At 47.6% G+C, this 25,351-nt stretch overlaps 1 protein-coding gene across 1 annotated transcript in view; it reads right to left on the bottom strand.

The window, feature by feature from the left end:
* Positions 1-25,351, bottom strand: part of LOC147880318 (uncharacterized) — a 144,377-nt gene that overhangs the window by 82,551 nt on the left and 36,475 nt on the right. The window contains exons 3-4 of the mRNA XM_087371152.1: positions 9,118-9,482; positions 8,941-9,013 (exon numbers count right to left, since the gene is read on the bottom strand). Of these exons, the coding sequence (XP_087227278.1) occupies positions 8,941-9,013; positions 9,118-9,482 (438 nt within the window). The remainder of the gene's footprint in view (positions 1-8,940; positions 9,014-9,117; positions 9,483-25,351) is intronic.

Below are 25,351 nucleotides of genomic sequence, written 5' to 3'. Positions count from 1 at the left end.
CCTTGCCCTTTGTATACTCCTATTCATCTCCAAGGCATCCATCTTGCAGCCCCCCAATGAGTAAGGTCGTCTTGTTCTGTACTCTAGCTTCTTGTTCTTTAACCTCCATATATAAATCAGCTTTATTGACTTCGCTACTAACATTTGCAGTCATGTCCTACTTGATGGAGCCTACTAGAGTAGTAATCATATCCTTTACTATGGATACTAACTAAGGTGTTGGTGGAGATAAAGTACTTTTTTTTTTTTTGCAAAAAGAGACTTCTATTAAGTATTAAAGAAAAACCGTTAGAGCAAGCTCCATACGGGATACATCATGCAATGCACGAAAAGCTCAAGAGCCAAAAAGAAAGGATTGAGGCTGATAGTGCCATCTCAATCCGGTAGAAACCTCCGAGAAAAAGGAAGAACCTCTCCAAACTCGAAGAAATATAGTCCTTCTAGAAGAGGCTGCCCGTGAAGGGCACTGCATGCTAAGCCCATATGGCTATCAAAGTGTGAACCGTGTCAGACCAAATACCCGTGAACACCTATAATGGGTGTATTTGGGTGCCATCCAAGGCCTCAGTACATCTGGCTCTCCAAATGTGCCAAGAGGAAATGCTAGCCAAAATCTCCCAAGAGGTGTCCACTGAAACATGAGAAGCTTTGAGGGGAGTAAGTGGTACATCCTGTAGAGAGCAAGGCTCTATCACCTGCCGACGGACCGAGAGTGCCCAAGAAGAAGGCTCACCCTCATAAAACACCTGGGGCCTGGTAAGAGATAACCATGCGACCGAACCCCAAGTCATGAAGAAAGGGGGAGTGTGAAAGATGCTGAGTATCTGAGCAACCCCTTTCCAAACAGTCCACGCTTGACTGTAGTCCCAAAGGCAATGTCGCATTGACTCCTCTGTAGAATGGCATCGAGGACAAGTGGGATCAGCCCCAAATCATGATCTCCACAGGTTCACTGCAATCCCTCCATGAATAGAAAGCCAAAAGAAAAGAGTGATCTTTCTATTTCTGAGGGATTTCCAGAGCCTTCTCAAGAAATTTCTACGCAAGTCTGCAATGATGAAGAAGCTTTCCCAATGGGGGGCACTGGAGGGAATCCAGCCCCTACTGTTCAGCTGAAATCTCCTGGCATTACCAACCGTGAAACGAAAGAAGGGAATCCCCCTCTCTCAATGCCCATGATCTATCCATTCCCATTCTCCTCGGTCCCATTGCAAGCACCTGATAGGTGCACCTCCATATAACCACAGTCCACAGGATCCCAAGGCCAAGAGCAGAGGGTCACGGTCTAAGTACCACTGCAAGCCCGCTCCAAGGTCCACAAAACCAGCAATCCTGACAGGCTGAAAGGCAACCTCAAGAAGAATGCCATCCTTGGATGTAGAAAGTAAACCTCCATCCCCAACATCAAAGACCAGTGCGTCTTCCCCCAAACCTCAGAGAGTGATCACCTGTAAAGGAACTGATGTCCTCGAAAAAGCCCCCATCCAAGTGGTGGAAGTAATAGGCAGCTCAACTGTCCATTCCACCGGGATGGCTGCATCTATCTGCTGAATCTTGCGTGCTACCCCTCTGAGGTGACTCATGGACTGCAGTCTCTGATCCACAGGTAGCTTGATAAAAGATTTCCAAGTGCCTACTGTGTAGGCGGGGCCTCTCTCCCATTTAGACTACTACATGTAATGGGAAGTGCCCAGTGGTCTGGCATGCTCGTCAAGAATACTATCATTCCAAATGATCGGCTGCCTATCAATCTCTTCGAAGGTAGAAGGTGGAATCCTTCGAAGAGTGTTCTTGAAGCTCCCCCAAACTTTCAGGATGGCAGTCATGAGAGGAGAGGCAGGAGATCTGAGAGGGGCTGATGTGAAAATCCATCGAGGGCTGTCCACCCAATCATCTCCCAAGGTTGGTGTGCATGCCTGAATGCGTCCAAAAAAGAAATCCTTCCAAGGTTCCTGCCCAGGCATGAGTCCCCCCACCACCACCTTACAAAGCAAAGCCCTACATTGCAAGTCCGGGTCAATGACATTAAGGCCCCCTTCACATGTAGGGAGAATAATAGTCTCCCAGGCCATCCTTGCTCCAACATCTGCTGTGCCATCAAGTTGGCTCCATAAAAAATTCCTGACTGGTCTGATGACCTGAGTGATGCAATCCTTAGACCGGCACCAGCAAGAACACATGAACCAGGAGGTGGCCAAGAGAACTTGCTTCACTACCACAACTCTAGATGCAAGGTCGTGTTTGGCAGAGCTCTAGAAAAGGAGCTTTTTCCTTATACTTTCTAGTACTGGGACAAACTATTGTGTTGGAGAGATGTCCAATCCTACCTGGCATCCCAAATACCTAATAGGAACACCCCTCTGAATCCAGGAAATACCAATGTCAACTCCCCAGCCTGGAGTGTTCTCATCACTGATCCAAAAGCCAAAGGATTTATGCCAGTTAATGTGTGCCCCTGCAGCTGAGCAAAATATATCCAAGGCTGTCCGGAAAGAATCAAGTGACTGCAAGGAGGCTTGAATAAAAATAGCAGTGTCATCAGCCAATTCACAGTCAAAAAGCTCCTGCTCCTATCTCAAGGACAGTCTCAGCCCAAAAAGCTCAGCCTAAGATCTAAGGAAGATACTCATAGCTTCTGCCACAAAAAGAAAGAGGAAGGGGGCTAAAGGGCATCCCTGATGAACTGATCTGGAAATTTGAAACCTCTCACCCCTTACCCCTCCAATCAAAACCTGGCTGTGGGCTGATCTGTAAAGGGAGGCCACCCCCCTCTGTCCACTCTACATAGCCCACTCTGTGGCTTCCGAAAAGGAAAAGATATTATCAGAAATGCTCCTGCCATGCACAAAGCCTGTCTGAGTATCATGGATGAGATCTGGAATAAGGGGCTGTAGTCGGATGTTGATCGCCTTGGCAAGGATTTTGTAAAGAGTGCCCAAAAGAGTGATGGGTCTCCAATGGGATACAAAATTCCTGTTGCCACCTTTCGGGATAAGGTGAATGAGTCCCTCGGTCAATGAGTCAGGCATCTCGCCCGAGTCCCAAATGCCCTGCAGGGCTGAAGTAATACGATCACCTATGATATCCCAAAAGGCTATAATAAAGAGGGAGTAAGACCATCGGAGCCAGGGCACTTGCCCTTATGAAGGGCAGAAAGAGCAGTCTTGAATTCTGTGTTGGTAAAGCGTCTATCAAGTGAGCATAACATCTCTGGGGTGACCGACACAGGTAAACTCTGCCAAACTTCATCTTTAGCCGCCTCTTTGGCCTGTGAGTTCGGATCTACGAAGAGAAGGGAGGTATAAAAATCTGTCGCTAAATGCATCCGGATGGGGACTGCAAAACACCGTCAGAGTCAGTAAGCTACTTGACACTCTCTCTACTATGTTTGGGGCCAAGTGTAGAGAAAAAAAGTTTATTGACTCTCCCTCCCATCTGTATCCAAAAGGACTCCTGTGCATGGAAGGCATACTCTGCTCTCTGATCAAGCAAGGTCTGCAAGTGAGCCCTTGCCGTAGCAAGGCGCTCCTGTATCCAAGCATCTGAAGGTCGTTTCTGCTCCTCCCTCTGAAGGGCTGCCAACTGCCGGCGGATACCGATCTCTCGCCTGAGTACCTCATGCCGCCGAGCACTAGCAACTAAGTGATAGAAGTCGCTGATACTGTCAAGTGCTATGGCCACATGTGAAGGAACGGCCACCCCCCCTGCATATGAGAAATTTAGATCTCCAACACTGCCTCTGTGAGAGTCTCATCCGTGTATAAGGCGTCTAGGATCCTGATACTGTGAGACCGTCCTCTCAGATGAGGCTCTGAAATGGACAAAATTACCGGAAAATGGTGTGAAGTGGAAACACGGGGTGCAATGCAAACTGCCCCCCCTCTATCAAGAGCCCAATCACCCACATAGAATCTATCAATCCGAGCATGGATAGGCATCTGCACCCTATGGTTCAACCATGAAAACAAAAGTGACTGAGACTGAACAAGAAATGCATCATCTTACCAAACATCTCTGCCACTGAACCTGAACAAAAAGGCATCCCAAGCTGCTCTCTCAAGGGAGTGGATAGCACCTTCTCTGCCCCCTTTCTTATCCGAAGGTGCCTCAACCATGTTGAAGTCACCTCCAATAATCCATGAATCCGCAATGTCAGCCCACGAGAGCAACTCTTTCCAAAACAAAACACGGTCCCCTTTGTTGTTCGGAGCATAAAGGTTGAGGAAACCAACCTTACGTCCGTCAATCAGAAGTAAAACCCACTGCGCCCTGGAAGGGGTTATGGTACCGTGTCCAATGACCAGAGGGAGAACAGAGTCTGAAACTGAAATGCATGTATCTCCTCTGGTTCCCAAGGCAAGAAGCCAAAAAAATCGGCCTGAGAGCAGCTTACCTGACTTGGAGCAATCTCTGATATCCAATTTGTGTTCCTGAAGAAAAAGAATGTCTAGGGAACCACCTGAAACACCTGGATGGAGCTGATTCCTGATCAGTTGTGTGCGACGGCGATGAGGGATGCCGCCCGATCCCTGTATATTCCAACTGGCTATCCTCAACGGCGGGAGAAAGTGGGTTGGAATACCTTACCCGACCTGATGGCGGAAACAGAAGCCTCTACCAGAGCAGACCTCTTGCCATACACACAAGGTCCGAGGGGAGGAAAGTCCACAGGTGAGAAAGAAAGAAAGAAAGAAATTTTATTAAAGGTCCACGGAAGGCCATACATGGCCTATGGGACACAAAATCATCCGAAAGGAAAATACATCATCAACGATGCGCCAACTAGGTGGCCTCATCGTAATACAGCTAAGATGCCAAAAATGGCTACAAAAATCCTAGATACAAAATGAAATGAAATAGAGTACCAAAAATGCCTAGATACAAAATGTAAAATATGAAATATGAGGAACATCGTCTTCCCTAAGGGGTCTGTGATCCAAAGAAATGATGGAAGTCATGGCCATCGACCATGCCTCCTGCCATGAGTGTGAAGATCTGGGCAAGTGTCAAGTGGGCTGCTTGCGGTGCCAAGTCTCCATGGAGCAATCTCCTCCGAAAATCTGCCATCATCCTCCGTCGTCTAGAAATAAAGCGACGGGTACGGCCTCTGTGTAAGATCATCCTGCGGTGCTGCCGGATCATGTCATATGTACATCCTCGGGGTGGAACCATCGGTGCTCTCTGGCAAGATGGGCTATCTCTGTGCTCATGGTCCTGCGCCTCGTCCTGCTCCTCATGAATAACCAAGTCTCTGGCAGGGATGCGACGGTGCTCTCTGAGGAATCTCTCTCTGTATCTAGTGATCTCCCTGATGAACAATGCTAAGCAATACTGATCCTCATACTCCATAATCCGAGAGAGAGGTCCAAATTCGTGCCCAAATAAACAGTGAAATCTGCCACGGATCTCATAATATAAAGGGCATCTGCAAACAAAGTGCTCCTCAGTCTCCACCTCCCCCATAGTGCAACAAGGGCATATCCTAGTCTCTCGCCTGGGTCTATGTCCGGTAGCTGTACAACGCATCCTGCCGGCCTCAACGTCTAATCTGTGGGAAGATACCCTGAGCTGGCCCAAGGCAATCCTGAGTGAGTGCGACATATGAACGCTGATATATCCTGGGGATATGATGAAGCCATCCTCTGAAATCCTGGAAAATGGTCACGATATGTGGCCATCTTCGTAGGAAGCTCCGTGGGATGAACCCAAGTGCGAAACGTGTGTAGCTGTAACAAATCTGCCCTGATAACCTGGCTGAGCTCATGTCGAGTGAGAGGGAGGCGAGGGGCATCTATGCTGTATCGAAATGGTGGCAGCCTATCCATATCCAAGCCCAGCGAGGTGAGCCATGTGGAGAGTGTGTGGTACCAACAAAAAGTATGACCTCTCTCCGCTAACATCTGCGAGGATGTCAGTGCTAGCCACGGTAATTGTGCTCTGCCTGCTGCTGAGTCTCCGAGCGCCCTGATCCTATGCAAGTATGTAACTGATTGAAATGCTGCATCTAGCGCTAGGGGTGTAGCTCCGAACTCTGCGAACGTAATCTGATGCGGTACCGTGGGCTTCGCTCTGATCAATCTGAAGAACATGATGATCTGTAACCTCTCTACTCGTCTCCAATCTGCAACACTGAGATCTCCTTCCCAACAGGGGCTAGCATACATGGCTGCAGGTCTCACCAGCGTATCGAAAAGTAAGGACTCTCAACAGGAAAGCCGATAATTGGCTCTCCAAAAGTAGAGGGTACAAAATCATCATCTGGGAGGCTAGAGAGGTCCTCCAAAGCGAAAAAAGAGTTCCGCTGAGCCAGTCCTAGGGAGGGGATACGAAGGATTCCTATTGAAGCAGGAAGAGAATGTAAAACCCCCTTCCCTCTGTCCAAAGAGGGAGGCACCTGTACTGGATCCTGATCAAAAAGTGGTGCAGAAGAGGTGCGAACAACCTGCGATGCTAAGGAAGGTACAGCCTAATCCAAGGGTGGAGTCGAACAAGGCTCATGAATAGTAGTCTCCTCCTGAGGCTCCAAGGGGGTAGCCTCCAAAGAGGTGGAGGAGTGAACTAGAGTAGAGGGCCTAGCCGAGCCCACCGTGGGCCAGAGGTGGCGCGAGGTGCCTAAGGGACTCGAGTAGCCCTAGGAGAGGGGGGAGCCTGTGTCTGAGGCCGTGTCTGTGGAGCGGTATGTCCTGCTCCAGCTCTCTGTCGTAAGCTAGTTCGAGCTGGTTGCTTTGTGGGCCTCTTTTTCTTCTTTGGGCAATCTCTGGCGAAGTGCCCCGAGAATTTGCAAATCCTACACTGGTCCTGCCGATCGCAACCTCAAATCTCTGGCGGAAGAAAGACCCATCGGGTTGCTGTAGCGTGATGTGGTCATCTGAAATATTGGGGTCCTGGACAATGACCCTAACACTGGGAACCCTGTCCATCCTGATTGCCTCAGCGGCCGAAGAGGGCTCGCTAGGGAGAGGGGGGATCTCTGCCACCACACCAAACCTCTCGCCAATAACTGAAAGAAGCCGGTGATAAACTGAGGGAAGACCAGGGAACCTGATGGAAATAGAAACTCACTGCTTGTCCTCTTCAACTGGGTCAAATTCCAGTTGGAAAGGAAACAAAAAGATCCTCCTGTAGCCTAGAAGTAGAAACCCGACCCGTAGCAGGTTTCTTGTGACGTCCGGGGAATCTAGGCACACATGAAAGAAACCCCGTCCCAACAAACGAACATCCTTGAGGTGGGGGGCGAGGTCCTGAGGAAGCGCCGACAGCATCCAATCTCTAGCTTGTAACCTGGAGAGGTGTGAGCCATGAATGCGTGCGAAGAGAGTCGTGGAACACTCATGTTCGAAATCCTTTTGCAACTGCTATAGCTCGTCTTTTGAAAAAGTGACAGTTCTCGCGGTCGGTGTGAGTGGAGACGGATTGTTTGAATGGGAACCCATTCGTCAATTGAGGTGTGTTGGCCGATTCAAACACAAAAAATAAAAACTCCGTCCGCTTTCCTGAATCCCAAGAGACCCCTATAGGAGAATAGGGGTAATCGAGAAGAAGGAGAGGGTGATGAAGAAGGGAGGAGGGAAGAGGAGGGGAAGATAGGGGAGAGGAGGAGTGGAGGAGAGGGGGAGAAGAGGAGTAGAGGAGAGGGGAAGGAGAGGGGAGGAGAAGCAGCAGCAGGCTGCAGCGGGGGGAAAGCAGCAGCAGGAGCGGGGGGGGGAGCAGCAGGCTGCAGCGGGGGGAGAGCAGCAGCGGGTGCGGGGGGGAGCAGCAGGCTGCGGCGCAGGGCAGCATCGGGCGCCGGGGGGGGGAGGAGGCTGCGGCGCAGGGGGGGGGGGGCTGCAGCGCGGGGGAAGGGGCAGTGTGGGGGAGAGGGCAGGTAGGAGGGGCAGCGAGGAGGGAAGGGAGGGGGCAAGCAGCAGGGAGCGGGGAGAGAGGCAGCAGGGAGCGGGGAGAGGAGCAGCAGCAGGAGGGAAGGGAGGGGGCAGCGAGTGGGGGAGCAGGAGGAGCAGCAGGGAGCGGGGGAGCAGCAGCAGCAGGGAGCGAGGAGAGCAGTGAGGAGGGGAGCAGGAGGAGCGGGGAGCAGCAGCAGTTAGTACTGGTTTGCAGTCTCTCTTTTGGGCACCACTGGGTGTGCTCATTTGTGCCGATAAAGTACATTTGTGTAACACTTCTGGATAATTTCCCGTTTTCCTTTCCTTTCCATATCGTTATTCTTCCTTTCTAAAGCTGCAATTATAAGCTTGACCTCACGAATTTCCTGCTGCAAATAGTAAATATGCTCTTGCGGGTTAATGATACTCACTATTTTCCTGTGCTGTAGATAATTCTTTGCATATGGAGAGGGTGTCTTTGAGAACATGTAGAGAGGATATAAGGCTGCAATGTCCGAACACAAGGGCTTGCTAGGGGTCGTGGTAAGTTGCTTCACCTTAGGAAATTCCATATTGGCCTTCATGAAACTGAGAGCCCCTTTGCTGAAACTAACCCCCCAAGCTGGGCTAGGGGTAGAAAGGAATGAAGAAACCTCTACCCCCCCCCCCCCCCCCCGGAATTTGATACCGCTATGCAGACCCGATTTGTCGGGTGTTACACCAAGCTCTACTGTCCCACTGCTCTGCTGCGCTGTACGGATGAGGCAACAAATCTCTATTCTCTATTCTATGAGTCGTGATAAATCTATGTGAGTGTGTGTGCATCTCATTTGTGAGTGGAAAAGAGTTTCAGATCTGTCTGTTGTTGAGGTTGAGTGATCAGGTATCTCCAATTTCTGGCATATTATTTTTCTCTTCAAAATTTAAAAGTTACATTGCATACTCAAATGATTTAAATTTCAGAGTTGATCCAGTAAGACATCGATATCGATAGTTTAGTATATTCTTTGGATTGTAGGCTTTTCCAGACAGATGAAACTAATTAAGAGAGAGAAGATGAGGTATCAGCAGATTAGCCAACCTTCTTGATACAACACATTTGCAATGTGAAGCTTTGAAAGTCCTTGCAACAATACTGTGTAAGTAACAGGTCCCTGAAAAGCATCCTTATATTATGTCAGTTCTGAGTACCATCACCAGTGTTTAAACAAGTTGCATCGAGACACACAAACAATTTTGAAGAATATAAAACACTCACAAGTTTCCTATTCAGCTGCTTATTGATCAAGAATTTATTATCTGATGTTGCTGCTACATAAAGCAGAACTTTCTTTTTGTAATTAGGAGGCTTTGGAGGTTTTTGTTTTTTCTTGATGCTTTCTTCTTGATTATCTTCAATGGACTTAATGCCATCTTGCTGTTGATCTTCATCGCCTTCATTTCCCTGCTCTTTCTCATCAGTGGCAATTTCGTTGGAAGGAACCTCTTCTTCCTCATGTTCTTCTTCATCTTCTTCGGGATCCTCTTCATTGGGAACACTTTCTTCCTCCTCTGCATCTGACTTTATCTTGGGAAGCTCCCAAAGCTTGTCAAGCACCAGTGCAACATAAGCAGAGCTACAGCCTGTCTTGCAAATGTGAATGAAAATTACTTTAGAATCGATAACTCACCTCCATAGTTAATAAGTGGTGAAAGAAACACCACCTCTATCTCTTTCCAATTACATAATACAACCTATATTTCCACTACGTAGTCTTAACATTTTCACAAATAGTTCTTTCTCAATGGTACAATTAGTCCAACCTCTTGTTTCTCCTACACGACAACATGCCTGAAGGAACCAGGGAGCAATCACATGAAGGAAACAAATATGGGGCACATAACAACTTGATGTGATTGATAGATGACATGAAGTACAATGCCCATTTTATAGGCTGGGAAGCCTCATCTTCTGACATCACAGGTGAGATCACTAGCGTCCAACTCACACACCTAACTCACCTAACTCACCTAACTCTAGGAGGTGGCACTAATTGCTCACCTACTAGACACATTCACACCCACACAACTATAGGCACCCTAGGACTCTAGGACACCCTCACACTTGACTTCATGTTCTAACACCCCCCTTTGAAGGAAAGGTGAGGGACTACTGGAATGGAACCAGAACAAAACATGACAATGACGGAGATCTAGGGATGGAAAGGCAGTCCAGGGGTACCAAATACTACATAAGGAGAGTATGAGAGCAGCTGGCTGTTGTGGGCCGAGGCTGTATTGTGTCTACTGCCTGTCATAGGTTCTCTCATTGTCACTAAAACCAGTAACAAGTGGAATGTTTGTGAGCAAAGATTACAAACACTCTAGAGTTGTTTTGCAAGAAGGCAACTCATAACTCCAGCTTTCTGCCTCACTCTCCTTTCTGGAGTTGTTTTGCAACAAGAAGGCTTTGAATGCCTACAGAATGACATGAACTCATAACTCCACTTTCTGCCTCACTCTCCTCTCTAGATTTAATTTGCAACAAGGCATTACATGTGTGGACAATGACATCAACTCATAAACTTCTAAAATTCAAGTAAACACCAAAAGAATAAGAAGGCCAGACAGTATAAGGCTAGACTTAAGGCCTGTACGAGTAGATGCTAGAGATGCCTCACAACTAATTTTACTCATATAAAGGTGTGCCTGAATGTGAATGATGATTCGATGGGTTTCTAGTATTATATGAATGCTATATGTGAAGCAGCAAGAACACATCATGATGCGCCACAAAGAAACCAAAAGAACGAAACACTACAGCATGCATCAACTGCAAAGTGTTGGCTTTCCCATCTCACATACTCAAGTGCCTACAGGGAGATTTCCAAGAAAAAGCAACAAGAAAAAAAGGAAAGCATGACAAGGGTTCATAATATCATGCAGTAGGCTCCAAAAATGACAACAAAAAAGAGCAATGATGCCATAAGCATCTTAGTGAGGCTGCTGAGTCATGTGCCAAGCCAGATGAAAATGCTTTACCCAGCGGCAAATCCTGGTTGTTTATGCCAAAAGTTCAGCAGAGTAAAACTGTAACAAGGCCAGATTCATTGTGAAAAATAATCCCGCAAGACTTGCACCAATGGTCAGCCAACCAGAGCTTTTTGATTGTAGTCGAATGCACAATAAGGAAACAAAAGGAAGGAGAAGGAAGCACAAGTAAATTTTGGGATAAAAGAGAAATGCAGCCTTCTCTTCATACATTGAAGCATCAAGGCTTAAGGGACACAGGAAAATACATCAAATTCATTTGAACAGTCCGTACTCTCCTTGGAAGGATTCCTAAGAGCGTGCTTAGGCACCTCAGTAGAGATTTCCGCAGAAATTTTATGAGTAAACCAACATTTTACTGCCAACAAGTCATACACTGCCAGAAGAAACCAGTTATGCCTAGTGCATGGGTCCTAAGCTCCAAAATTAAGCCTAGCTTTCCATATATTCAGAAGGCAAATATTTAGTTATGCTCAGAATAACCAACTAAACCAGAGACTTCCACAAGGTGTTTTTAAAATACAACAACAACAAAAAAGTCCCAGTAAAAGTGACTTTTTTTTTTTTTGGCAAAAAAAGACTTCTATTAAGTATTAAAGAAGAACCGTTAGAGCAACCTCCATACGGGATACATCATGCAATGCACGAAAAGCTCAAGAGCCAAAAAGAAAGGATTGAGGCTGATAGTGCCATCTCAATCCGGTAGAAACCTCCGAGAAAAAGGGAGAACCCCTCCAAACTTGAAGAAATATAGTCCTTTTAGAAGAGGCTGCCCGTGAAGGGCCCTGCATGCTAGCCCATATGGCTATCAAAGTGTGAACCGTGTCAGTCCAAATACCCGTGAGCACCTGTGATGGGTGTATCTGGGTGCCATCCAAGGCCTCATTACATCTGGCTCTCCAAATGTGCCAAGAGGAAATGCTAGCCAAAATCTCTCAAGAGGTGTCCATTGAAACATGAGAAGCTCTGAAGGGAGTAAGTGGTACATCCTGCAGAGAGCAGGGCTCTATCACCTGCAAGTGGACCGAGAGTGCCCAAGAAGAAGGCTCACCCTCATAAAACACCTGGCGCCCGGTAAGAGATAACATGCGACCGAGCCCCAAGTCATGAAGAAAGGGGAAGTGTGAAAGACGCTGAGTATCCGAGCAACCCCTTTCCAAACAGTCCTCGACTGACTGCAGTCCCAAAGGCAATGTCGCACTGACTCCTCTGCAGAATGACATCGAGGACAAGTGGGATCAGCCCCAAATCGTGATCTCCACAGGTTCACTGCAATCCCTCCATGAATAGAAAGCCAACAGAAAAGAGTGATCTTTCTATTTTTGAGGGATTTCCAGAGCCTCCTCCAGAAATTTCTACGCAAATCTGCGGTGATGAAGAAGCTTTCCCAATGGGGGGCTCTGGAGGGAATCCAACCCCTACTGTTCAGCCGAAATCTCCTGGCATTACCAACCGTGAAATGAAAAAAGGGAATCCCCCTCTCTCGGTGCCCATGATCTATCCACTCCCACTCTCCTGGGTCCCACTGCAAGCACCTGATAGGTGCACCTCCATATAACTACAACCTCCAGGATCCCAAGGCCAAGAGCAGAGGGTCGGGGTCTAAGTACCACTGCAATCCCGCTCCATGATCCACAAAACCAGCAATCCTAACAGGCTGAAAGGCAACCTCAAGAAGAACGCCATCCTTGGATGTAGAAAGTAAACCTCCATCCCCAACATCAAAGACCAGTGCGTCTTCCTCGAGACCTCAGAGAGCGATCACCTGTAAAGGAACTGATGTCCTCGAAAAAGCCCCCATCCAAGTGGTGGAAGTAATAGGCAACTCAAATATCCATTCCACCGGTATGGCTGCATCTATCTGCTGAATCCTGCGTGCTACCCCTCTGAGGTGACTCATGGACTGCAGTCTCTGATCCTCAGGTAGCCTGATAAAAGATTTCCAAGTGCCTATTGTGTAGGCGGGGCCTCTCTCCCATTTACACCACTGCATGTAATGGGAAGTGCCCAGTGGTCTGGCATGCTCGTCAAGAACACTATCATTCCAAATGATCGGCTGCCTATGAATCTCTTCGATGGAAGAAGGTGGAATCCTTCGAAGAGTGTTCCTGAAGCTCCCCCAAACTTTCAGGATGGCAGTCATGAGAGGAGAGGCAGGAGATCTAAGAGGGGCTGAAGTGAAAATCCAGCGAGGGCTGTCCACCCAATCATCTCCTAAGGTTGGTGTGCAAGCTTGAATGCGTCCAAAAAAGAAATCCTTCCAAGGTTCCTACCCAAGCATGAGTCCCCTCACCACCACCTTACAAAGCAATGCGTTGCACTGCAAGTCCGGGTCAAGGACATTAAGGCCCCCTTCACATGTAGGGAGAATAATGGTCTCCTAGGCCACCCTTGCTGCAACATCTGCTGTGCCATCAAGCCCATTCCATAAAAAATTCCCGACTGGTCTGATGAGCTGAGTGATGCAATCCCTAGACCGGCACCAGCAAGAACACACAAACCAGGTGGTGGCCAAGAGAACCTGGTTTACTACCACAACTCTAGATGCAAGGTCGAGTTTGGCAGAGCTCTAGAAAAGGAGCTTTTTCCTTATACTTTCTAGTACTGGGGCAAACTGCTATGCTGGAGAGATGTCCAATCCTACCTGGCATCCCAAATACCTGATAGGAACACCCCTCTAAATCCTGGAAAAACCAATGTCAACTCCCCAGCCAAGAGTGTCCTCATCGCTGATCCAAAAGCCAAAGGATTTATGCCAGTTAATGTGTGCCCCTGCAACTGAGCAAAAAATATCCAAGGCTGTCTGAAAAGAATCAAGTGACTGCAGAGGCCTCAATAAAAATAGCAGTGTCATCAACCAACTCACATTGAAAAAGCTCCTGCTCCTGTCTCAAGGGCAATCTCAGCCCAAAAAGCTCAGCCTGAGATCTAAGGAAGATACTCATAGCTTCTGCCACAAAAAGAAAGAGGAAGGGGGCTAAAGGGCATCCCTGATGAACTAATCTGGAAATCTGAAACCTATCACCCCTTACCCCTCCAATAAAAACCTGGCTGTGGGCTGATCTGTAAAGGCAGGCCACCCCTATGATCCAAGCATCTGAAAATCCAAACCGTAGAAGAGTGCCCTCAAGAAAACCCCAATCTACTCTGTCATAGGCTTTCTCGAAGTCCAAGAGTAAAACTACTAGCCTCTGCCCACTCTGCATAGCCCACTCTATGGCTTCCCAAAAGGAAAAGATATTATAAAAAATGCTCCTGCCATGCACAAAGCCTGTCTGAGTATCATGGATGAGGTCTGGAAGAAGGGGCTGTAATTAGATGCTGGTCGCCTTGGCCAGGATTTTGTAAAGAGTGCCCAAAAGAGTGATGGGTCTCCAATGGGATACAGAATTCCTGTTGCCACCTTTCGGGATAAGGTGAATGAGTCCCTCGGTCAGTGAGTCAGGCATCTCACCCGAGTCCCAAATGCCCTGCAGGGCTGAAGTAATATGATCACCTATCATATCCCAAAAGGCTATAAAAAAAGGAGTAAGACCATCGGAACCAGGGTATTTGCCCTTATGAAGGACAGAGAGAGCAGTCTCGAACTCTGTGTTGGTAAAGCGTGCATCAAGTGAGCATAACGTCTCTGGGGTGACCAACACAGGTAAACTTTGCCAAACTTCATCTCTAGCCACCTCTTTGGCCTGTGAGTTCGGATCTACGGAAAGTAGGGAGTTATAGAAAGCTGTCGCTAAATGCATGACGATTTCCAGATGGGACTGCAAAACGCCGTCAGAGTCAATAAGCTGCCTCACACTCTCTCTACTATGTCTGGGACCAAGTGTAGAGAAAAAGTGTTTATTGACTCTGTTGGAAAACTGAAAGGAAAGGAAAGAGTGGACACAAACTCAGAATACTTGCATTATGGAATGAAGAAGGGTGAGGTCCTTAAGTAGGCACCTCATACATGCTCACTGACATCACTGATGACTTCAGAGCTCCACAATCATCTCCTCAATCTGCTCCTAGATTCTCTCAATCATCCTATGTGGCTCTCCACCACCTAATTGTGCTTGTGGGCACCTAACTGTGCCTCTAGCACTCACACATAGAAACCAAGGTGTGCTTGAGGCATACACCTTGAGATATCCCATCAAACCCCCCCTCAAGGGAATGCCTCAGGCTATGTCAAGGATACATCTAGTCTCATAGTTTCTCATGCCATCTCATGGTGGTCAAGGATAAATCTATGGCTAGGTTCTCATGCTAGCAAGGGTTCCCTTGGGTTAAGGTAAACAAAAGGGATACAAAAAGACCTTCCAATGGTTATCTCCCCTGCATGTACATGCACACAATGTCTGCAGGAGGTACCATGGAGCAAAACATACACATGGCCTACATCATAAGGTGACCAGAGGTGTTTACAAAACACACAAAACACTATAGTTTATTTCATTCATTTCGGAGGACTATCCAGGCTGAGTACCTTGACATAAAAAGAGAGATCTGGAGCATACATAGAGATGTTTTAAAATGCATAATCTTCAAAGGATGCCTCATCTTGTGGAGGCTCATCAACTGAAAGTAGATTTGCATTTTCTGTCTTTGCTTTGGCTCTGCAAAACTTCTCATTATGGTTGTTCTTGCCACAGTGCTTGCATGGATTAATTTTGAAGCAGTCCTTTGAAAGGTGATTTGTCTTTCCACAGTGATTGCAAGGGGTATACTTGCCCTTCTGGACTTTTACAGCATAAACAGTGTCATTGCCTTTCCTGAGCTCCATATGCCTTTCTTCTTATTGGAGAGCAGAGATAATACCTTCAAGATTTGGATTAGGAAGATTTTTCAAAGTGGTAACTATGTGATCATAATCTTCAGGCATACTCTTAAGTAACACTGCCATAGCATCATCTGGAGTAATAGGAGAGTTGATAGAAGCTAATTGAGTCATAAGACTCCGCATATAGTTGACATGAGCTGCTAAAGTAGTACCACTAGCCATCTTCAATTCAAAGAAAGAGATTTTAAGTGATAGTTTAGAGATGTGAGAGCTAGCACCAAAAATCATGTCAAGCTTCTGCCAAGCTTCTGAAGGAGACTCCAAGTCAGAGATATGGTGAATATAATCATCTCCTAAAGCAAGAGCAATGATACCATATGCTTTTTCTTCTCTAGCTGGATCCCTTGCCGGTCGTGTTGGAGTTGAGGATTCTCCAGCATTGGAGGCCGTAGAAGAAGCGGTAGGAATAGGTTTGACAAGTCCCCATAAGTTCTCCCTCATCAATGCAAATTTCACCTTCATCTGCCATGTGTGGAAGCCCTTTCCATTGAACTTCTCTAGATTCAATAGGGTAGCCATGAGAGGGTCTAACCCAGATATTGGGCAGTGTCTATCTCTCTTACAAGGCAAAAAATAACTGAAAGACTTCCAAAATATGAGCACTTGATGTAGCAAAGACTAGTGACCAATATTCAATCAATGATGCTTCTTCTTACATGCTTCATAGAAGTGGCTAAAATGAATACTTTCCAATCAAAACCAGGTCTAGTAATTCAAAACAAAACTGAAGCCACATTGTACTGAAGTTATTGAAAGTTTCAAAAAACCAGAAATGCTAGAGTAGCATTTTATGTAGCATCATCTTCAAAAACTTGTCCAAAACTATCAAAACTAAAAGGCTGAACTTGGAGGGCTTGTAGCTCACTCTTCAAAGCAAGGAAAAGAGGGCTTTCTGAAGCAAAAGAAAGCTCGTATACCAGAGAGGGTCCAGCACAGAGGTTGGACGAAATGGTGCGCACTTTTGCCCGGGGGAGTTGCTACAGGCTGAACCTGAGTTTTGACGATTTCTCCCTCATTACTGAACCAAATGAGCTGAAAAATGGCTCAAAATCTTCGTCTTGAGGTCGCCTATCTACTCCTAAGAGGGCTCAGGCAATGGCGGAGCAGGCACGGAGTATTGAGCAATAGAAGAAATGGCAAAAAATGCACTGTTTGGGGAATGGCAGCCACCACAGACGTTTTTTCTTCAATTGCTTGCAGGTGGAAGTTCGCCCATACTAGAGGAGTTTCCAGCTCAGAGGGTTTGGGCAATGGTCGTTTGTAGGTGGAGAACCAAGCTCTCAAAGATTTTGGAAAGAAAGAGGAAAATGGAGAAGAAGAAGATGATGATGTGGCAGAAATGGGCTCAAGGGGGATCAAAGGGCTCTGCTACCATGTTGGAAAACTGAAAGGAAAGGAAAGAGTGGACACAAACTCAGAATACTTGCATTATGGAATGAAGAAGGGTGAGGTCGGCAAGAGAGGTCCTCCAAAGCGGAAAAAGACTTTGTACCCTCTACTTTTGGAGAGCCAGTTATGGGCATCCCTGTTGAGAGATCATTCTCTCTCTCACCTGTGGATTTTCCTCCCCTCGGACCTCGTGTGTATGGCAGGAGGTCTGCTCCGGTAGAGGCTTCTGTTTCCGCCACCAGGTCGGGTAAGATATTCCAACCCACTTCCTCCCGCCGATGAGGATAGCCAGTTGGAATATACAGGGATTGGGCGGCATCCCTCATCGCCGTCGCAGACAGCTGATCAGGAATCAGCTCCATCCAGGTGTTTCAGGTGGTTCCCTAGACATTCTTTTTCTTCAGGAACACAAACTGGATTTCAGAGATTGCTCCAAGTCAGGTAAGCTGCTTTCAGGCCGGACTTTTTGGCTTCCTGCCTTGGGAACCAGAGGAGGTACATGCATTTCAGTTTCAGACTCTATTCTCCCTCTGGTTATTGGACACGGTACCATAACCCCCTCCAGGGCACAGTGGGTTTTACTTCTGATTGACGGATGTAAGGTTGGTTTCCTCAACCTTTATGCTCCAAACAACAGAGGGGACCGTGTTTTGTTTTGGAAAGAGTTGCTCTCGTGGGCTGACATTGCGGATTCATGGATTATTGGAGGTGACTTCAACATGGTTGAGGCACCTTCCGATAAGAAAGGGGGCAGAGAAGGTGGTATCCACTCCCTTGAGAGAGCAGCCTGGGATGCCTTCTTGTTCAGGTTTAGTGGCAGAGATGCTTGGTCAGATGATGCATTTCTTGTTCAGTCTCAGTCACTTTTGTTTTCATGGTCGAACCATAGGGTGCAGATGCCTATCCATGCTCGGATTGACAGATTCTATGTGGATGACTGGGCTCTTGATAGAGGGGGGACAGTTTGCATTGCACCCGGTGTTTCCACTTCAGACCATTTTCCGGTAATTTTGTCCATTTCAGAGCCTCATCTGAGAGGACGGTCTCACAGTATCAGGATCCCAGACGCCTTATACATGGATGAGACTCTCACAGAGGTAGTGTTGGAGATCTGGGTTTCTCATATGCAGGGGGGGGTGGCCGGTCCTTCACATGTGGCCACAGCACTTGACAGTATCAGCGACTTCTATCACTCAGTTGCTAGTGCTCGACGAGATGAGGTACTCAGGCGAGAGATTGGTATCCGCCGGCAGTTGGCAGCCCTTCAGAGGGAGGAGCAGAAACGACCATCAGATGCTTGGGTACAGGAGCGCCTTGCTGCCGCAAGGGCTCACTTGCAGACCTTGCTTGATCAGAGAGCAGAGTATGCCTTCCATGCACGGGAGTCCTTTTGGATACAAATGGGAGGGAGAGTCAATAAACATTTTTTCTCTACACTTGGCCCCAGACATAGTAGAGAGAGTGTCAGGCAGCTTATTGACTCTGACGGCGTTTTGCAGTCCCATCCGGAAACCGTCATGCATTTAGCGACAGATTTTTATACCTCCCTTCTTTCCGCAGATCCGAACTCACAGGCCAGAGAGGCGGCTAGAGGTGAAGTTTGGCAGAGTTTACCTGTGTTGGTCACCCCAGAGATGTTATGCTCACTTGATGCACGCTTTACCAACACAGAATTCAAGGCTGCTCTTTCTGCCCTTCATAAGGGCAAATGCCCTGGTTCTGATGGTCTTACTCCTCCTTTTTTTATAGCCTTTTGGGATATGATAGGTGATCATATTACTTCAGCCCTGCAGGGCATTTGGGACTCGGGTGAGATGCCTGACTCATTGACCGAGGGACTCATTCACCTTATCCCGAAAGGTGGCAACAGGAATTTTGTATCCCATTGGAGACCCATCACTCTTTTGGGCACACTTTACAAAATCCTTGCCAAGGCGATCAGCATCCGACTACAGCCCCTTCTTCCAGACCTGATCCATGATACTCAGACAGGCTTTGTGCATGGCAGGAGCATTTTTGATAATATCTTTTCCTTTTGGGAAGCCACAGAGTGGGCTATGCAGAGTGGGCAGAGGCTAGCAGTTTTACTCTTGGACTTCGAGAAAGCCTATGACAGAGTAGATTGGGGTTTTCTTGAGGGCACTCTTCTACGGTTTGGATTTTCAGATGCTTGGATCAGAGGTGTGGCCTCCCTTTACAGATCAGCCCACAGCCAGGTTTTGATTGGTGGGGTAAGGGGTGACAGGTTTCAGATTTCCAGATCAGTTCGTCAGGGATGCCCTTTAGCCCCCTTCCTCTTTCTCTTTGTGGCAGAAGCTATGAGTATCTTCCTTAGATCTCAGGCTGAGCTTTTTGGGCTGAGACTGCCCTTGAGACAGGAGCAGGAGCTTTTTGACTGTGAGTTGGCTGATGACACTGCTATTTTTATTCAGGCCTCCTTGCAGTCACTTGTTTCTTTCCGGACAGCCTTGGATATTTTTTGCTCAGCTGCAGGGGCACACATTAACTGGCATAAATCCTTTGGCTTTTGGATCAGTGATGAGGACACTCCAGGCTGGGGTGTTGACATTGGTTTTTCCTGGATTCAGAGGGGTGTTCCTATCAGGTATTTGGGATGCCAGGTAGGATTGGACATCTCTCCAGCACAGCAGTTTGCACCAGTACTAGAAAGTATAAGGAAAAAGCTCCTATTCTGGAGCTCTGCCAAACTCGACCTTGCATCTAGAGTTGTGGTAGTGAATCAGGTTCTCTTGGCCACCTCCTGGTTCGTGTGTTCTTGCTGGTGCCGGTCTAGGGATTGCATCACTCAGCTCATCAGACCAGTCAGGAATTTTTTATGGAGTGGACTTGATGGCACAGCAGATGTTGCAGCAAGGGTGGCCTGGGAGACCATTATTCTCCCTACATGTGAAGGGGGCCTTAATGTCATTGACCCGGACTTGCAGTGCAGGGCATTGCTTTGTAAGGTGGTGGTGAGGGGACTCATGCCTGGGCAGGAACCTTGGAAGGATTTCTTTTTTGGACGCATTCAGGCTTGCACACCAACCTTGGGAGATGATTGGGTAGACAGCCCTCGCTGGATTTTCACATCAGCCCCTCTCAGATCTCCTGCCTCTCCTCTCATGACTGCCATCCTGAAAGCTTGGGGGAGCTTCAGGAACACTCTTCGAAGGATTCCTCCTTCTACCGTCGAAGAGATTGATAGGCAGCCGATCATTTGGAATGATAGTATTCTTGACGAGCATGCCAGACCATTGGGCACTTCCCATTACATGCAGTGGTCTAAATGGGAGAGAGGCCCCGCCTACACAGTAGGCACTTGGAAATCTTTTATCAGGCTACCTGTGGATCAGAGACTGCAGTCCGTGAGTCACCTCAGAGGGGTAGCACGCAGGATTCAGCAGATAGATGCAGCCATCCCGGTGGAATGGACAGTTGAGCTGCCTATTACTTCCACCACTTGGATGGGAGCTTTTTCGCGGACATCAGTTCCTTTACAGGTGATCGCTCTCCGAGGTCTCGGGGAAGACGCTCTGGTATTTGATGTTGGGGATGGAGGTTTACTTTCTACATCCAGGGATGGCATTCTTCTTGAGGTTGCCTTTCAGCCTGTCAGGATTGCTGGTTTTGTGGACCTTGGAGCGGGCCTGCAGTGGTACTTAGACCCCGACCCTCTGCTCTTGGCCTTGGGATCCTGGAGGTTGTGGTTATATGGAGGTGCACCTATCAGGTGCTTGCAGTGGGACCCAGGAGAGTGGGAATGGATAGATCATGGGCACCGAGAGAGGGGGATTCCCTTCTTTCGTTTCACGGTTGGTAATGCCAGGAGGTTTCAGCTGAACAGTAGGGGTTGGATTCCCTCCAGAACCCCCCATTGGGAAAGCTTCTTCATCACCGCAGACTTGCGTAGAAATTTCTGGAGGAGGCTCTGGAAATCCCTCAGAAATAGAAAGATCACTCTTTTCTTTTGGCTTTCTATTCATGGAGGGATTGCAGTGAACCTCTGGAGATCACGTTTTGGGGCTGATCCCACTTGTCCTCGTTGTCACTCTGCAGAGGAGTCAGTGCGACATTGCCTTTGGGACTGCAGTCAGGCGAGGACTGTTTGGAAAGGGGTTGCTCGGATACTCAGCATCTTTCACACATCCCCTTTCTTCATGACTTGGGGCTCGGTCGCATGGTTATCTCTTACCGGGCCCCAGGTGTTTTATGAGGGTGAGCCTTCTTCTTAGGCACTCTCGGTCCGCCGGCAGATGATAGAGCCCTGCTCTCTACAGGATGTACCACTTACTCCTTTCAGAGCTTCTCATGTTTTAGTGGACACCTCTTGGGAGATTTTGGCTAGCATTTCCTCTTGGCACATTTGGAGAGCCAGATGTACTGAGGCCTTGGATGGCACCCAGATACACCCATTACAGGTGTTCACGGGTATTTGGACTGACACGGTTCACACTTTGATAGCCATATGGGCTAGCATGCAGGGTTCTTCACGGGCAGCCTCTTCTAGAAGGACTATTTTTCTTCGAGTTTGGAGGGGTTCTCCCTTTTTCTCGGAGGCTTCTACCGGATTGAGATGGCACTTTCAGCCTCAATCCTTTCTTTTTTGCTCTTGAGCTTTTCGTGCATTGCATGATGTATCCCGTATGGAGCTTGCTCTAACGGTTTTTCTTTAATACTTAATAGAAGTCTCTTTTTGCAAAAAAAAAAAAAGAAGGGTGAGGTCCTTAAGCAGGCACCTCATACATGCTCACTGACATCACTGATGACTTCAGAGCTCCACAATCATCCCCTCAATCTGCTCCTAGATTCTCTCAATCATCCTATGTGGCTCTCCACCACCTAACTGTGCTTGTGGGCACCTAACTGTGCCTCTAGCACTCACACATAGAAACCAAGGTGTGCCTGAGGCATACACCTTGAGATATCCCATCAGACTCTCCCTCCCATCTGTATCCAAAAAGACTTCCGTGAATGGAAGGCATACTATGCTCTCTGATTAAGCAAGGTTTGCAAGTGAGCCCTTGCCGCAGCAAGGCACTCCTGTATCCAAGCATCTGAAGGTCGTTTCTGCTCCTCCCTCTGTAGGGCTGCCAATTGCCGATGGATACTGATCTCTCGCTTGAGTACCTCACCTCGTCGAGCACTAGCAACGGAGTGATAGAAGTCGCTGATACTCGCAAGTGCTGTGGCCACATGTGAAGGACTGGCCACCCCCCCTGCATATGAGAAACCCAGATCTCCAACACTGCCTCTGTGAGAGTCTCATCCGTGTATAAGGCGTCGGGGATCCTGATACTGTGAGACCGTCCTCTCAGACGAGGCTCTGAGATGGATAAAATTACCGAAAAATGGTCTGAAGTGAAAACACTGGGTGCAATGCAAACTGTCCCCCCTCTATCAAGAGCCCAGTCACCCACATAGAATCTGTCAATCCAAGCATGGATAGGCATCTACACCCTATGGTTCGACCATGAAAACAAAAGTGACTGAGATTGAACAAGAAATGCATCATCGAACCAAACATCTCTGCCACTGAACCTAAACAAGAAGGCATCCCAAGCTGCTCTCTCAAGATGGTGGATACCACCTTCCCTGCCCCCTTTCTTATTAGAAGGTGCCTCAACCATGTTGAAGTCACCTCCAATAATCCACGAATCCGCAATGTCAGCCCACGGGAGCAACTCTTTCCAAAACAAAACACGGTCCCCTCTGTTATTTGGAGCATAAAGGTTGAGGAAACCAACCTTATGTCTGTCAATCAGAAGTAAAACCCACTGGGCCTTGGAGGGGGTTATGGTACCGTGTCCAATGACCAGAGGGAGAATAGAGTCTGAAACTGAAATGCATGTACCTCCTCTGGTTCCCAAGGCAGAAAGCCAAAAAGTCCGGCGTGAGAGCAGCTTACCTGACTTGGAGCAATCTCTAATATCCAGTTTGTGTTCCTGGAGCTGATTCCTGATCAGCTGTCTGCGATGGCGATGAGGGATGCCGCCCAATCCTTGTATATTCCAACTGGCTATCCTCATCAGCGGGAGAAAGTGGGTTGGAATACCTTACCCGACCTGGTGGCAGAAAAAGAAACCTCTACCGGAGCAGACCTCCTGCCATACACACGAGGTCCAAGGGGAGGAAAGTCCACAGGTGAGAGAGAGAAGGATCTCTCAAGAGGGATGCTGATAACTGGCTCTCCAAAAGTAGAGGGTACAAAATCATCATCTGGGAGGCTAGAGAGGTCCTCCAAAGCAGAAAAAGAGTTCCGTTGAGCCAGTCCTGGGGAGGGGGTACGAAGGATTCCTACCGAAGTAGGAAGAGAATGTAAAACCCCCTTCCCTCTGTCCAAAGAGGGAGGCACCTGTACTGGATCCTGATCAAAAAGTGGTGCGGACGAGTTGCCAACTACTTGCGCTACTGAGAAAGGTACTGAGAGTGCTCTCAACGGAAGCAAGAACGGAAGAGGGAGAGAGAGAAATAGAGAGCCACACAAGTTTTGGTGGGTGCAGAATACCCTAATCTTCTCTTCCATTCATTTATATATGTGTTTGAGTATTGTACATAACCGGGGTAAAGGCACAGTGACCTTTAACCCCCATAACCTCCCACTTAAAGGACAATGTGCCTTTAAGAGAGAACAACCAGTGAGCATACTATCCAATGCCCATCAATACACGACAATACTCAAACCGCTGACTAGGTAGACTCTTCGTCAGCATATCTGCAGGGTTATCATCTGTATGAACCATGACAAGCTCTATGCGCTCGTCCTCAAGTACCTCCCTGATGAAATGGTACTTGACCTCAATGTGTTTGGTCTTTGCATGAAAGACCGGATTCCGTGCTAGCTGAATAGCACTCATGGAATCACTATGCAATGTCGGTAAACCTGTATGAATCCCCAAATCTGCCACTAGCTGATCAAGCCATACAGCCTCCTTGCAACCCTCTGTGGCTACAACATACTCAGCCTCTGTGGTAGACAAAGCAACGCACTTTTGTGCGCGAGACATCCACGACACTGCACCACCTGCAAAGGTAAATACATAACCAGAAGTGGATCTCCTACTATCCACATGCCCTGCATAGTCTGAATCTGTGTACCCAAGTACACGCATGTCTCCTCTACCAAAGCAGATGCACATCTCCTTGGTACCCTTCATGTACCTCATGATGCACTTAACTGCCTCCCAATGCCTCTTTCTTGGATTAGCCATATACCAGCTAACAACTCCCACTGTAAATGCAATGTCTGGTCTAGTAGCTCTCATAGCATACATAAGCCTCCCAACTGCTGATGCATAAGGAACCTTGGCCATCATGGCCCTTTCCTCATCTGATTTGGGACTATCTGTATGACTCAGTTTCACATATGGAGGTAATGGAGTACTCACTGCCTTCCCCCCCTCCATATTGAAACGCTGCAATACTTTTGTAACATACTCTTTTTGTGAAAGCCAAAGGAGTTTCCTACTCCGATCACGCGTGATGCGCATACCAAGAATATGTCCTGCAAGTCCCAAATCCTTCATATCAAAGGCCTTATGCAACTTGGCCTTTAATGCATCTAGCTCATAAGTATTCAATAGCATATCATCCACATATAGTGCAAAGATTATCAGGCTATTATCCTTAGCCCTTTTAGTGTAGAGGCAGTGATCAATTTCACTCCTTCTAAAACCCTGGGACCGAATGAAAGCATCAAACTTCTGATACCATTCTCTAGGTGCTTGCTTAAGACCATAGAGACTCTTCTTCAGCTTATAAACTAAATGCTCTTTGCTCTTTTCTTCAAAGCCTTCCGGCTGCACCATGTAAATTTCCTCATGCAAATCCCCATGCAACAAAGCTGTCTTGACATCCATCTACATAAGCTCCATATCCTTTGCTGCCACTAGTCCAAGCATGCATCTAAGTGTGGTCATCTTCACAATCGGAGAGAATATCTCATCAAAGTTCACACCCTTCTCTACCTTGAATCCTTTAGCGACCAAACGGGCCTTGTACCTAGGCACATCATCACCTGTGACCTTCATTTTGTAGACCCATTTACATGGCAACGCTTTCTTTCCATGTGGCAAAGAAACCAAGTCCCAAGTCTTATTCTTCATAAGTGAACTCTTCTCTGATTGCATAGCATACTCCCACTTGCGTTGATCCTCACGCATCATAGCCTCTCTGTAGTAAGAAGGCTCCCCGCAATCAGTAAGCATCACATAGTCTACTCTTGGAACAAACCTATCAGGCGGTCTAGACACTT

This window comes from Dipteris shenzhenensis, chromosome 32, assembly GCF_047967505.1.
Source record: "Dipteris shenzhenensis isolate YYH24624 ecotype China chromosome 32, Dip_SZ_1.0, whole genome shotgun sequence".
NCBI classification, from domain to species: domain Eukaryota; kingdom Viridiplantae; phylum Streptophyta; class Polypodiopsida; order Gleicheniales; family Dipteridaceae; genus Dipteris; species Dipteris shenzhenensis.
The sequence above is the reverse complement of the archived record's forward strand: the minus strand, read 5'-3'. Positions and strand labels throughout refer to the sequence as shown.